The sequence below is a fragment of the Mirounga leonina genome, unplaced genomic scaffold, assembly GCF_011800145.1.
Source record: "Mirounga leonina isolate KUSES-001 unplaced genomic scaffold, KU_Mleo_1.0 Mir_93, whole genome shotgun sequence".
Taxonomy (NCBI): Eukaryota; Metazoa; Chordata; class Mammalia; order Carnivora; family Phocidae; genus Mirounga; species Mirounga leonina.
This window is the reverse complement of record NW_023270854.1, coordinates 47,067,425-47,080,196: the sequence shown is the minus strand read 5'-3', so window position 1 is coordinate 47,080,196 and position 12,772 is coordinate 47,067,425. Positions and strand designations below refer to the sequence as shown.

The 12,772-nt window shown below is 44.3% G+C and overlaps 1 protein-coding gene across 2 annotated transcripts in view; it reads right to left on the bottom strand.

Annotated features, from left to right (window-relative positions):
• Positions 1-12,772, bottom strand: part of TMEM241 (transmembrane protein 241) — a 113,587-nt gene that overhangs the window by 43,813 nt on the left and 57,002 nt on the right. For both annotated transcript variants that reach the window (XM_034996277.1, XM_034996276.1), the window contains exon 12: positions 1,007-1,076. In XM_034996277.1, the coding sequence (XP_034852168.1) occupies positions 1,007-1,076 (70 nt within the window). The remainder of the gene's footprint in view (positions 1-1,006; positions 1,077-12,772) is intronic.

The following is a 12,772-nucleotide window of genomic DNA, read 5'->3' as shown; positions in this document are numbered from 1 at the left end:
CAGTATGTAGCCACACACCAGCTTTTTGACTCTGTAAAGAATCACTGCCCCACAAGGTACAACCTTTTATGTGCGGGAAGAAGTGGTCTGGCTTAGCAATTGCTCATGGTCTGTGGACATTTTAGTTAATTATAATCAAGCTGAGCAGATAATAGTAATGGCCATCATTTACTAGGCCAGGCGAAATGCTTAGAGCTTACACACCTTATTTAGCATACGCGATCACCCAGGAGTGGTATTATCTTTTCACTTTACAGATGAGAAAACTCGACTAAAGCTTGGCAGAACTAGGACAGCTTGCCCAAAGAACAAACACATTAGCAAGCAGCAAGGCCGGCATTCAACCCAAGACTGGGCTTCCCACCCTATCAGAACACACAGCTCAAGACTATCTACAGAAGTCTTTCCATTTCTCAGCATGAGAAAGTCAAGCAACATGGGAATCGTGGCTAGGAAGGGGTAGAGGGTGGGTCTGAACTTCATCTATATGTACCCATCTCATTGGTCTTAGTACCTCCCAAGGCCGCGTAGTGAAGGTCACTTTGTTGTCTAGATGTCGCCTAGTCACTGGTTTCCAAAACCTGTTTCTCAGGGTCTTAGGATTCAGTCAAGATTTTTGGGAGGGCGCCCTTTAGGGACAAAGCAGGGGCCAAGGAGGAAGCTGAACGGGTGCAATTCTGGACCCAAATCTTCCCTTGAACTGAATCCAATGCATCATTTTATACAATGAAGTTCTGTTTAGGAATGGCTTGTGGAGAGAAAAACAGTGCAAGGTTCTTGGCTCTTCTGCCCTGGCCAAGAAACTTCTGTAGAACACAGGTCCCCCAGGCCCCAGGCCAGCCCTGAGCACCTAAGGATGTGGATGACAACCCGCAGATGGCCAAGGGAGCAGCTTCCTGGCCTGGCCACCACTCTCTTCTGCCCTCATCTGGATAACCAACCGGCAGTGACCCTGGACTTGATGAAGACAAATTAATAGGGCCAGGGGTTTATGGGTTAAGCTTACCTGGCACAGCAGCTGCCATGGAATCTGTAGAAATACAGGAACGGAAAGTCCGGGACGCTGACGAGATCACCTGAGAGGCACAGCAACGGTGAGACAATGGGTCCCCACACGCCCCGTCCCCAGCAGCCCCGGGAAACACAGGCGAGGGTCTTCAGCACAGCCATCTGAGCACTGAGCTGCCCGGCACTGAATTCCCTCTGCCATCCCCAGGGTTTCTGTGTTAGCGGCATCGTCTTAAAATAATAGTGTGATGATCCATAATGCCCAGTTAGCGAGAGTCTGCCCTGCACAGGGCCCTACGCTAAAAGCTCTATGTACGACATCTTTCAGTCCTTGTAATAACTCTCTGGTGTTCCAGTATCCCCATTTAACTGGTGCTCAGAGAAGTTAAGGGATGTGTCTAGGATTGCACACCTCTTGAACTGGGAAGCCGGAATGTACACCCCCGAGTCACTCCAAACCCTACAATCTTTCCTCATCACCCGGCAGCCATCCCTGCCCAAGGTGGAGTGTAGGACAAAAAGAATCTTTTTTTTTTTTTTTAACATTATTCTATTCTTTTCTGCCTTATGTCCAAAAAAAGATCGTGAATGCGTGCCATCTTTTTTTCATTTGGTGTTTAATTACTGCACAAACAGCACAGGGGCCAGACCGACTGAGCTTACTCATTTGGGTTTAAGGTCCAAAGGGTACATTTATTTCTAGTGAAGTAAGTTCATTCTTTTAGTTCCACTTGGTACAAGAGGAAATAATCACACATATTGGCCGCTTCCCTCTCTGGAATTTGAACTTGGTCACAAACAAGAAGTCAGGAGATTAAAAAAGCAGAAAGCCTTCCAGAAATGTCCAGAGAAAAGGAATTAAGCATTTCCACAGCAGATAGCCTAATCCTCCCAAATCTGGAGTTTCTGAGACTCGGGAGGAGCCAGACCTTCCAGACCCCCGGGCCCCAGTCTGTCTCCCAGATCCGGATGGACCGGAGCAAGAACGGCTGATCTTCCTAAGTGAGGGACTCACAGTGTCCTAGCTGCGCGTGCAACATACAGTCAGTAATTCCTTCATCGCTGCACTTATAATCAAGAGTGTCAGAACAAGACCCAACGGGCTGCTACCCTTCCTCAGAGACCGAACCGATTTCAATTAATTCAACCACCTCTTGGGAAGGAAAGGCCTGAATTCCATCTCCTTAGAGGGTTTGTTTGTTTGTTTGTTTTATCACGACTGTTGTTTTGTTTTGTTTGTGCATATGTGCGTGCTCTTAACTACAAAGGGAGAGGGTCTCTTGGGATCTGGTTTTCGTGCAGCCCAACCAGAGGTTCAGAGCTCTCGCTTTCTTCCTGCCACGACTCCCCTGACCACTTCCACCATCTACACGGGCCGGCGCTGGTGGAGGGGTTTTGCAAACGACAACATCAGGCTCAGCGCGGGAAGAGCACGATTTCTGCGGGGGGCCCTTTCCACACAGAAGTGACAGCGAGGTAACCAGGGGGAACCCCAGCCCCAGAGGGCGGCCAGAGCACCGCCCCCCCGGCCCGTGCAGGCGGGCGAAGTGACAGTCCATGCAGGGTTTCACTCTCTCTGGCCACTGTGGTTCTTGGCCCCCTTCCAGTGTCCCTCTCAGTGCGAGGGCACCGGCCGTGCGGTCCGTGTGGTGAGGAGGAAGGACAGAGAGGAGATGAGCTAAGTGCAGGACCTCGAGATTCCTCGGGCGCTGCTCCTCTCTGCACCCAGGCTCTCATCAGAACGGGGTTCGCGGGGCACTGGCAGCCTTCCCAGCCCAGCACGGGCTGCGGTGGGGGGCTCTGATGAGCCGTGGGGTGGTCCGAGGCGGGCTGGGAGGCAGGAAGACAAAGGAAAAACATCACGGTCCTAGGGAATTTACTGGTTACGTGATCACCTTCACTGAAACCCTGAAAACAGAGCCTATAAATTCCTGACAGAGAGAATGGCTCACTCTTTATCTTTGAGCCATTTCTAAGCCTACACATTTCCCACACAGTACTTAGTTGACGCCGTGCCTGTCTCTCCTTGTGTAACCACCAAGTCCCTGCGTGGAGGGACTCTGCCTCACTCATCTCATATCCAGGGCGTTGGGATCACCCCCGGCATAGGCTAAGCGCTACTAAACCAGCAGTACCTGAAAGCACCTAACTCCTCTTGCTTCCCCTGCAGAGGCCGTTCCCCTTTCCAGCTGGCTCTGCTGGTCCTTCATTTCAAATGTGCCCCAAATGCTTCCCCTCTGCTGCCGGCAGCCTGGCTCCTCTCTTCCCCCCGTTCTTCAATAAGGAGGGTGCGCGCCAACCTCTACCCAGCAGAGGTTAATGATGGCGCTGTCGACAGCCCTGATGATGAGGCAGCGTGTGGCTGGCTGGCCCAAACCCGTGAGAACTCAGTCCGGGAACCTGAAAAAGTGGTAAAGGTGCTCAAAAGACAGCGCTCCTGCACCAGCTACTGGGGAATGCACAATTTCAGCACAAATTACGTAGCCGAACAGTCGCGAACGTGTTTTGTGGCAGCAACACGCAGCCTTCTGCAACACAGTCCTAGTTAGGCCTTCGCTTTTCTCTTTGGTTTTTACTAAAATTCCAGTTAGTTAAGATACAGTGTCATATTCGTTTCGGGTAGACAGTGATTGGACACTTCCAGATATCACCCAGTGCTCGTCACAGCATGAGCTTTCTGCTGACTTTCTGAGTGAGGGAGTGAATCCAATTTCTCTGAAGATCAGAGCATGAAATTGCCACGGTGAAGAGTGTGCCCCAATCTTACCATATTCAAGACTAACTGATATCTGAATATTAAGAAAACTTCCTCTCACCAGATTTTGGCCCTGGGAACCGGCAGGAAAATGGAAGGTCAGTTCCAAGAAGTAATCAGCGCTACTTGCTTTGTCTCACACATGAGCACACACCAGGTAACAAGGTCATTTCTGGGTCCAGTTCCTGTGGGTCTCTCTGCTTGATGGGTTCTCTGTGTGAATCATGAGGTTGAACGACAAGAGGGGGAGGTAGATTCCAACCACCAAGGAGCAAACGCAGTGCTCGAAGGGGGAAAAGTGGCAGGGTTTGCACTCAGGATAAAGAGAACTATCTACCTGATCCCTACCACTGTCTCCCAAAGCACTCCCAAGCCTGGGACCCAAAGGGCCATATCTGCCTCTACAGAAACACGTATCTTTCTAGTCACTCAGGAATAGTGAGAAGGGCAGCTCGGTCAAGAGCACTATCAAGAGACTATGCAGACTAGCTAAAATAAGACTGAACACCAAATGTTAGTGACAATGTGGAGGAACTGGAACTCTCAGACATTGCTGAGTAGGAATGTAAAATGGTATAAACACTTTAGAAAACTGGCACTTTCTTAAAAGTTAAATGTACATCTATTCTAAGACACAGAAATTCTATTCCTAGGGTATTTATCCATGAGATATGAAAACCTAAGTTCACAAAAAATTCTTGTGTAAGAATGTTCGTGGTGGGGAGGCACCTGGCTGGCTCAGTTGGTAAAGTGTGTGACTCTTGATCTCGGGGTTATAGGTTCGAGCCCCATGTTGGGTATATAGATTATGTAAAAATAAAATCTTTAAAAAGAAATTAAAAAAAGAATGTTCATGGAAGCTTTATTCGTAACAGCTAAAAACTGAAAACGGTGCAAGTGAACATCAGCAGGTGAACGGATAAACAAAAGGTGGTATGTTCATACACTAGCACCCTACTCAGTAATAGAAGGGAATCAATTAGTGAAACAGACAACAACCTGGATGAATCTTGGAACACTACTCAGAATGAAGAGCCAGACACAAAGGAACACTTCCTGTGTGTTTCCATTTATACGAGGCTCCAGGATAAACAGAATTTATCTATGGTAACAGACATCAGATCCGTGGTGGCTTTGGTGGTGGATGAGAAGCGAATAATGAGAAAGGGGCATGAGGAAACTTTCTATAGTGACAGAAATGGTCTATATCTTCAAGGGAGTGTAAGCTACACAGGTGTATACCTTTGTCAAAATTGATCAAGCCGTACACATAAGACAGGTGCAATTCATATACATAAATTATACCTCAATATTTTTTTCTGAGAGAGAGTGTGCACATGCAAGCGGGGGGGCAGGGAGAAGGGGCAGAGCAAGAGGTAGAAAGAGAATCTTGAGCTGACTCCATGCTCAGTGTGGAGCCTGACATAGAGCTCGATCTCACGACCCTGAGATCATGACCTGAGGTGAAATCAAGAGTTGGACACTTGGGGCACCTGGGTGGCTCAGTTAAGCGTCTGCCTTAGGCTCAGGCCATGATCCCAGGGTCCTGAGATCAAGTCCCGCATCGGGCTCCCTGCTCAGCAGGGGCCTGCTTCTCCATCTGCCTACCGTTCCCCCTGCTGTGCTCTCTCCCTCTCTCTCTCTCTCACAAATAAATAAAATCTTTAAAAAAAAAAAAAAGAGTTGGACACTTAACCAACTGAGCCACCCAGGCACCCCTATACCTCAATTTTTTAATGTTTTAAAAGTACAGGGCTATTGAAAGGGGTCCTCTAAGCAAAGAGAGAGCCTAAAAGCAACATCGACCAGAAAGGAACACAGACAATATACAGTTAACGGTCACCTTACAGGCAATACAATGGCACTAAATTCGTATCTTTCAATAGTTACCCTGAATGTAAATGGGCTAAATGCCCCAATCAAAAGACACAGGCTATCAGATTGGATTAAAAAATAAGACCCATCGATATGCTGTCTGCAAGAGACTCATTTTAGACCCAAAGACACCCCCAGACTGAAAGTAAGGGGGTGGAAAACCATTTACCATGTTAATGGACACCAAAAGAAAGCTGGGGTGGCAATCCTTATATCAGACAAATTAGATTTTAAACCAAAGACTGTAATAAGAGATGAGGAAGGACACTATATCCTACTTAAAGGGTCTATCCAACAAGAAGATCTAACAATTGTAAATATCTATGCCCCTAACATGGGCGCAGCCAATTATATACGCCAATTAATAACAAAAGCAAAGAAACACATTGACAACAATACAATAATAGTGGGGGACTTTAACACCCCCCTCACTGAAATGGACATATCATCTAAGCAAAAGATGAACAAGGAAATAAAGACTTTAAATGACACACTGGAACAAATGGACTTCACAGATATATTCAGAACATTCCATCCCAAAGGAACAGAATACACATTCTTCTCTAGTACCCATGGAACATTCTCCAGAAGAGATCATATCCTAGGTCACAAATCAGGTCTCAACCGGTACCAAAAGATTGGGATCATTCCCTGCATATTTTCGGACCACGGTGCTTTGAAACTAGAACTCAATCACAAGAGGAAAGTCGGAAAGAACTCAAATACATGGAGGCTAAAGAGCATCCTACTAAAGAATGAATCGGTCAACCAGGAAATTAAAGAAGAATTAAAAAAATTCATGGCAACAAATGAAAATGAAAACACAACTGTTCAGAATCTTTGGGATGCAGCAAAGGCAGTCCTAAGAAGAAAGTATATAGCAATACAAGCCTTTCTCAAGAAACAAGAAAGGTCTCAAGTACACAACCTAACCCTACACCTAAAGGAGGTGGAGAAAGAACAGCAAATAAAGCCAAAACCCAGCAGGAGAAGAGAAATAATGATCAGAGCAGAAATCAATGAAATAGAAACCAAAAGAACAGTAGAACAGATCAACAAAACTAAGAGCTGGTTCTTTGAAAGAATTAACAAGATTGATAAGCCCCTGGCCAGACTTATCAAAAAGGAAAGAGAAATGACCCAAATAAATAAAATCATGAATGAAAGAGGAGAGATCACAACCAACACCAAAGAAATACAAACAATTATAAGAACATATTATGAGCAAATATATGCCAGCAAATTAGATAATCTGGAAGAAATAGATGCATTCCTAGAGATGTATAAACTACCAAAACTGAATAGACCCATAACCAGGAAGGAAATTGAAGCAGTCATCAAAAATCTCCCAACAAACAAGAGCCCAGGGGCAGATGGCTTCCCAGGGGAATTCTACCAAACATTTAAAGAAGAATTAATACCTATTCTTCTGAAACTGCTCCAAAAAATAGAAATGGAAGGAAAACTTCCAAACTCGTTTTATGAGGCCAGCATTACCTTGATCCCCAAATCAGACAAAGACCCCATCAAAAAGGAGAATTACAGACCAAGATCCCTGATGAATATGGATGCAAAAATTCTCACCAAAATACTAGCCAATAGTATCCAACAGTACATTAAAAGGTTATTCACCACGACCAAGTGGGATTTATTCCTGGGCTGCAAGGTTGGTTCAACATCCACAAATCAATCAATGTGATACAATACCTTAATAAAGGAAAGAACAAGAACCATATGATCCTCTCAATAGATGCAGAAAAAGCATTTGACAAAGTACAGCATCCTTTCTTGATTAAAACTCTTCAGAGTATAGGGGTAGAGGGCACATACCTCAATATCATAAAAGCCATCTATGAAAAACCCACAGCAAATATCATTCTCAATGGGGAAAAACTGAGAGCTTTCCCTCTAAGGTCAGGAACGCGGCAGGGATGTCCACTATCACCACTGCTATTCAACATAGTACTAGAAGTCCTAGCCACAGCAATCAGACAACAAAATAAATAAAAGGCATCCGAATTGGCAAAGAAGAAGTCAAACTCCCACTGTTTGCAGATGATATGATACTTTATGTGGAAAACCCAAAAGACTCCATCCCAAAACTGCTAGAACTCATACAGGAATTCAGTAAAGTGGCAGGATATAAAACCAATGCACAGAAATCAGTGGCATTCCTATACAACAACAAGACAGAAGAAAGAGAAATGAAGGAGTCAATCCCATTTACAATTGCACTCAAACCATAAGATACCTAGGAATAAATCTAACCAAAGAGGCAAAGAATCTGTACTCAGAAAACTATAAAATACTCATGAAAGAAATTGAGGAAGACACAAAGAAATGGAAAAACGTTCCATGCTCATGGATTGGAAGAACAAATATTGTGAGGATGTCAATGCTACCTAGAGCAATCTACACATTCAATACAATCCCTATCAAAATACCATCCACTTTTTTCAAAGAAATGGAACAAATAATCCTAAAATTTGTACGGAACCAGGAAAGACCCCGAATAGCCAGAGGAATGTTGAAAAAGAAAAGCAAAGCTGGCGGCATCATAATTCTGGACTTCCAGTTCTATTACAAAGCTGTCATCATCAAGACAGTATGGTACTGGCACAAACACAGACACATAGATCAATGGAACAGAACAGAGAGCCCAGAAATGGACCCTCAACTCTATGGTCAACTCATCTTTGACAAAGCAGGAAAGAATGTCCAATGGAAAAAAGACAGTCTCTTCAACAAATGGTGTTGGGAAAATTGGACAGCCACATGCAGAAGAATGAAACTGGACCATTTCCTTACACCCCACACAAAAATAGACTCCAAATGGTTGAAAGACCTCAATGTGAGACAGGAGTCCATCAAAATCCTAAAGGAGAATACAGGCAACAACCTCTTCGACCTCAGCCGCAGCAACTTCTTCCTAGAAACATCGCAAAGGCAAGGGAAGCAAGGGCAAAAATGAACTATTGGGACTTCATCAAGATAAAAAGCTTTTGCACAGCAAAAGAAACAGTCAACAAAACCAAACGACAACCGACAGAATGGGAGAAGATATTTGCAAATGACATATCAGATAAAGAGCTAGTACCCAAAATCTATAAAGAACTTATTAAACTCAACACCCAAAGAACAAATGATCCAATCAAGAAATGGGCAGAAGACATAAATAGACATTTTTCCAAAGAAGACATCCAAACGGCCAACAGACACATGAAAAAGTGCTCAACATCGCTCGGCATTAGGGAAATCCCAATCAAAACCTCAATGAGATACCACCTCACACCAGTCAGAATGGCTAAAATTAACAAGTCAGGAAATGACAGATATTGGCGGGGATGCGGAGAAAGGGGAACCCTCCTACATGGTTGGTGGGAATGCAAGCTGGTGCAGCCACTCTGGAAAACAGTGTGGAGGTTCCTCAAAAAGTTGAAAATAGAGCTACCCTACAACCCAGCAAATTGCACTAATGGGTATTTACCCCAAAGATACAAATGTAGGCATCCAAAGGGGTACATGCACCCCGATGTTTATAGCAGCAATGTCCACAATAGCCAAACTGTGGAAAGAGCCAAGATGTCCATCGACAGATGAATGGATAAAGAAGATGTGGTATATATATACAATGGAATATTATGCAGCCATCAAAAGGAATGAGATCTTGCCATTTGCAATGACATGGATGGAACTGGAGGGTATTATGCTGAGCGAAATAAGTCAATCAGAGAAAGACATGTATCATATGACCTCACTGATATGAGGAATTCTTAATCTCAGGAAACAAACTGAGGGTTGCTGGAGTGGTGGGGGGTGGGAGGGATGGGGTGGCTGGGTGATAGACATTGGGGAGGGTATGTGCTATGGTGAGTGCTGTGAATTGTGTAAGACTGTTGAATCACAGACCTGTACCTCTGAAACAAATAATACATTATATGTTAAAAAAATAAAAAAGAAGAAGAAGAAGATAGCAGAAAGGGAAAAATGAAGGGGGCGGAAATTGGAAGGGAGATGAACCATGAGAGACTATGGACTCTGAGAAACAAACTGAGGGTTCTAGAGGGGAGGGGGGTGGGAGGATGGGTTAGCCTGGTGATAGGTATTAAAGAGGGCATGTACTGCATGGAGCACTGGGTGTTATACGCAAACAATGAATCATGGAACACTACATCAAAAACTAATGATGTAAGGTATGGTGATTAACATAACATAATAAAAAAATAAATAAATAATGTAAAATAAATAAATAAATAAATAATTAAAGTACTACTAAATAATTAAGAGACAAGTGAAAAAAAGAAAAGGTGAAAAGAAACTGAAAGGAATAAAGCCCTGCTTTAAAATGTCAGCAATTATGGGGCACCTGGCTGGCTCAGCGGGTAGAGCATGTGACTCCTGATCTCGGGGTTGTGAGTTTGAATCCCACATTGGGTGTAGAGATTACTTAAATAAATAAAACTTTAAGAAATTTAAAAAAATAAAATGCCACCAATTGTTCACAGATCCTTCATAAAAATGCTGCACCCATGAGTCCTGAGGACTTACGGTGTCTTAACTGGTGCAGGTGTGGGGAATCAGGGACATGCTCTCCCTGATACTCAAGCCCTGCCGTGGACATTCTAGATGGAAAGTGTAATAAGCAAGTGGGAAAGAATAAAGGATTGTTCTAACTTAAAAACAGGCTAGACTACCCATGGGTCCAATGAGAAAGCTAACAAATTGGAAGGAGTTGTCCCATCACAGCGGTCCTCAAATACTTCTGGAGGAGAGAGATTTTCCTCCAGCATTTTATTTGCTTAAACTTTGTAATCAATTGTATTCTGCTATGAGAAAACATCATCAGGACCCATCAAAGAGTTGAGGGTAATTGACTTAGGTTTATAAAGCTGAGAAAAACTGATCCCCAGTACTCTTCTAGATTCTGAGCTTCCATCATCTCAGGAATCTCATCTTTACTGTTCCTGAGTGCTCTTTGAAGCAAAAAGCCAGTGCTTACAGTTACTTAGGTTGTGCACTGCACAACTTTGAAGTAGAGCACAGTTTAGCTAGATCACGACTGTAATGTGGCAGCCCTGAGAGTTTCTGAAAGTTAAAGCTGATCAAAATCTAGACAGTCTCTTTTCATGTGGATTTCACAAGCAGCTTCCCTATTCTAGTCAGGATTGTTTTGCTACTCAACATTCCTGACCCAAACAGGCCCTTAAGGACCAGCCTATTGACAAGTAAGGTTTCAAGTCAATGGCACTTCACTGACCAGAGGTGAAAAGAAAAACACCCATATACGTCTTTAAGGCCCCTTAGCACACAATTTGTAAAAGTTCTAAGAAAGCGACAAATACGATCACAGTGACCACATGCAGAGCACCTTCATACACACAGAAGTAGGTGTGATTTTACAGTGTTTCCCTGGGATGCTCGTGGGTTAGAAGCTGGACTTGGTGCTGGTATAGATGAAAATCTTCGGCTTCTTCTGGAAGGAGCCACCAGTTTGTACAGAGCCCCACACCCACCTTCACCAGGGCCTTTGCTGGAGTCTACTATGATGGCTACTGAGGCCTGAAGGGCTCCTGAACCCTACAGCTCTGGGGAGCTGGGAGCCTCAGCCACCTACGACAAGGGAGGCCAAGGCTACCTCAGCTATTGCCACCAGAGTCACAGCCCGTCTCACAGGCCAGCAAAATCCTTCTCAGGAGCCCGTCTTTGTTTACCTGGCTTCTTCAAAGACAATCGTATCTCAGCTACCTGAAAACTGCAACACACCAAACCTGCATCCAGGAGTCCTTCCATGGAAGTGTACCCAGTCCCTCTCTGATGAACCCCGCAGGCTTTACAACTCCCTGAGCTGCCCACCACAGACATATCAATCGTTCACCATACCAAGCAATCAAAGCCTGCAGAAGGAATGGGACTAAGCATCTGATGTCCATTCTTTTTTTTTTTAAATATAATCTGAAGGAAAATTAATCTTTTTTTTTTTAAAGATTTTATTTATTTGAGAGAGAGAGAATGAGAGACAGAGAGCACGAGAGGGAAGAGGGTCAGAGGGAGAAGTAGACCCCCCGCTGAGCAGGGAGCCCGATGTGGGACTCGATCCCGGGACTCCAGGATCATGACCTGAGCCGAAGGCAGTTGCTTAACCAACTGAGCCACCCAGGCGCCCCTGAAGGAAAATTAATCTTTGTATATATCTCTTTCTGGTATAACTAAGTTCCAAACAAGTTCTCAAATAAGAATGATTTGTTTTTTTATCCCCTATACATTTTTTTTAGAGAGAGAGAGAGTGGGGGTAAGGGTAGAGAGAGAGGGAAAGAGAATCTTAAGCAGGCTCCATGCTCAGCACAGAGCCCAATGTGAGGCTTGATCTCACCACCCTGAGATCATGACCTGAGCCAAAATCAGGAGTCGGATGCCTAACCGACTGAGCCACCCAGGTGCCCCCTATCCCCTACACATTTTTAAAAATTCAGTGGTTTTTAGCATATTAAGAGTTGTACAACCATCACCATTACCAATTTCCAGAACATTTCATCACCTCAAAAAGAATCTGGGGCCTATCTTAAATTACTCTTCTGCCCAGGCCATTCTACAACCGTAGACTGTTGACCACTTTGTGTGCCCAGAGAGTAAGTAAGTGCCCAAGATATTCTTGCATTGGCCTTAAAGTTTAGCAATAAGTCAGGGTGAAATGTGGGAATGCTGGCCAAACTATATAAACTATTACCAGCATCCCTGTGCTCAGAAACTGGTAGAAAAATGCCCCTCAAACCAAGAGAAGCTCCAGGGGAGCCTGGATGGCTCAGTCAGTTAAGCATCTGATTCTTGATCTCGGCTCAAGTCATGATCTCAGGATTGTGAGCTCAAGCCCCGCATTGCGCTCTGAGCTGAGCATGGAGCCTAGTTAAGATTCTCTCTCTCTCTCTCCCCCTCTGCCCCTCCCCTTCCCCCTTGCATGCGTGCATGCACGCACGTTCTCTCTCTCAAAAACAAAACAAAGTAAAAACAAAAACCAAGAGAAGCTCCAAAGAGAAATTTAATAAAATCGTATAAAAGTATTCACTCACTCAGAAGACTTTATAATAAACTGTAGGATCCCTAAAAAAGAAGCATTTAAAAAGAAAAACCTGGGAGAAG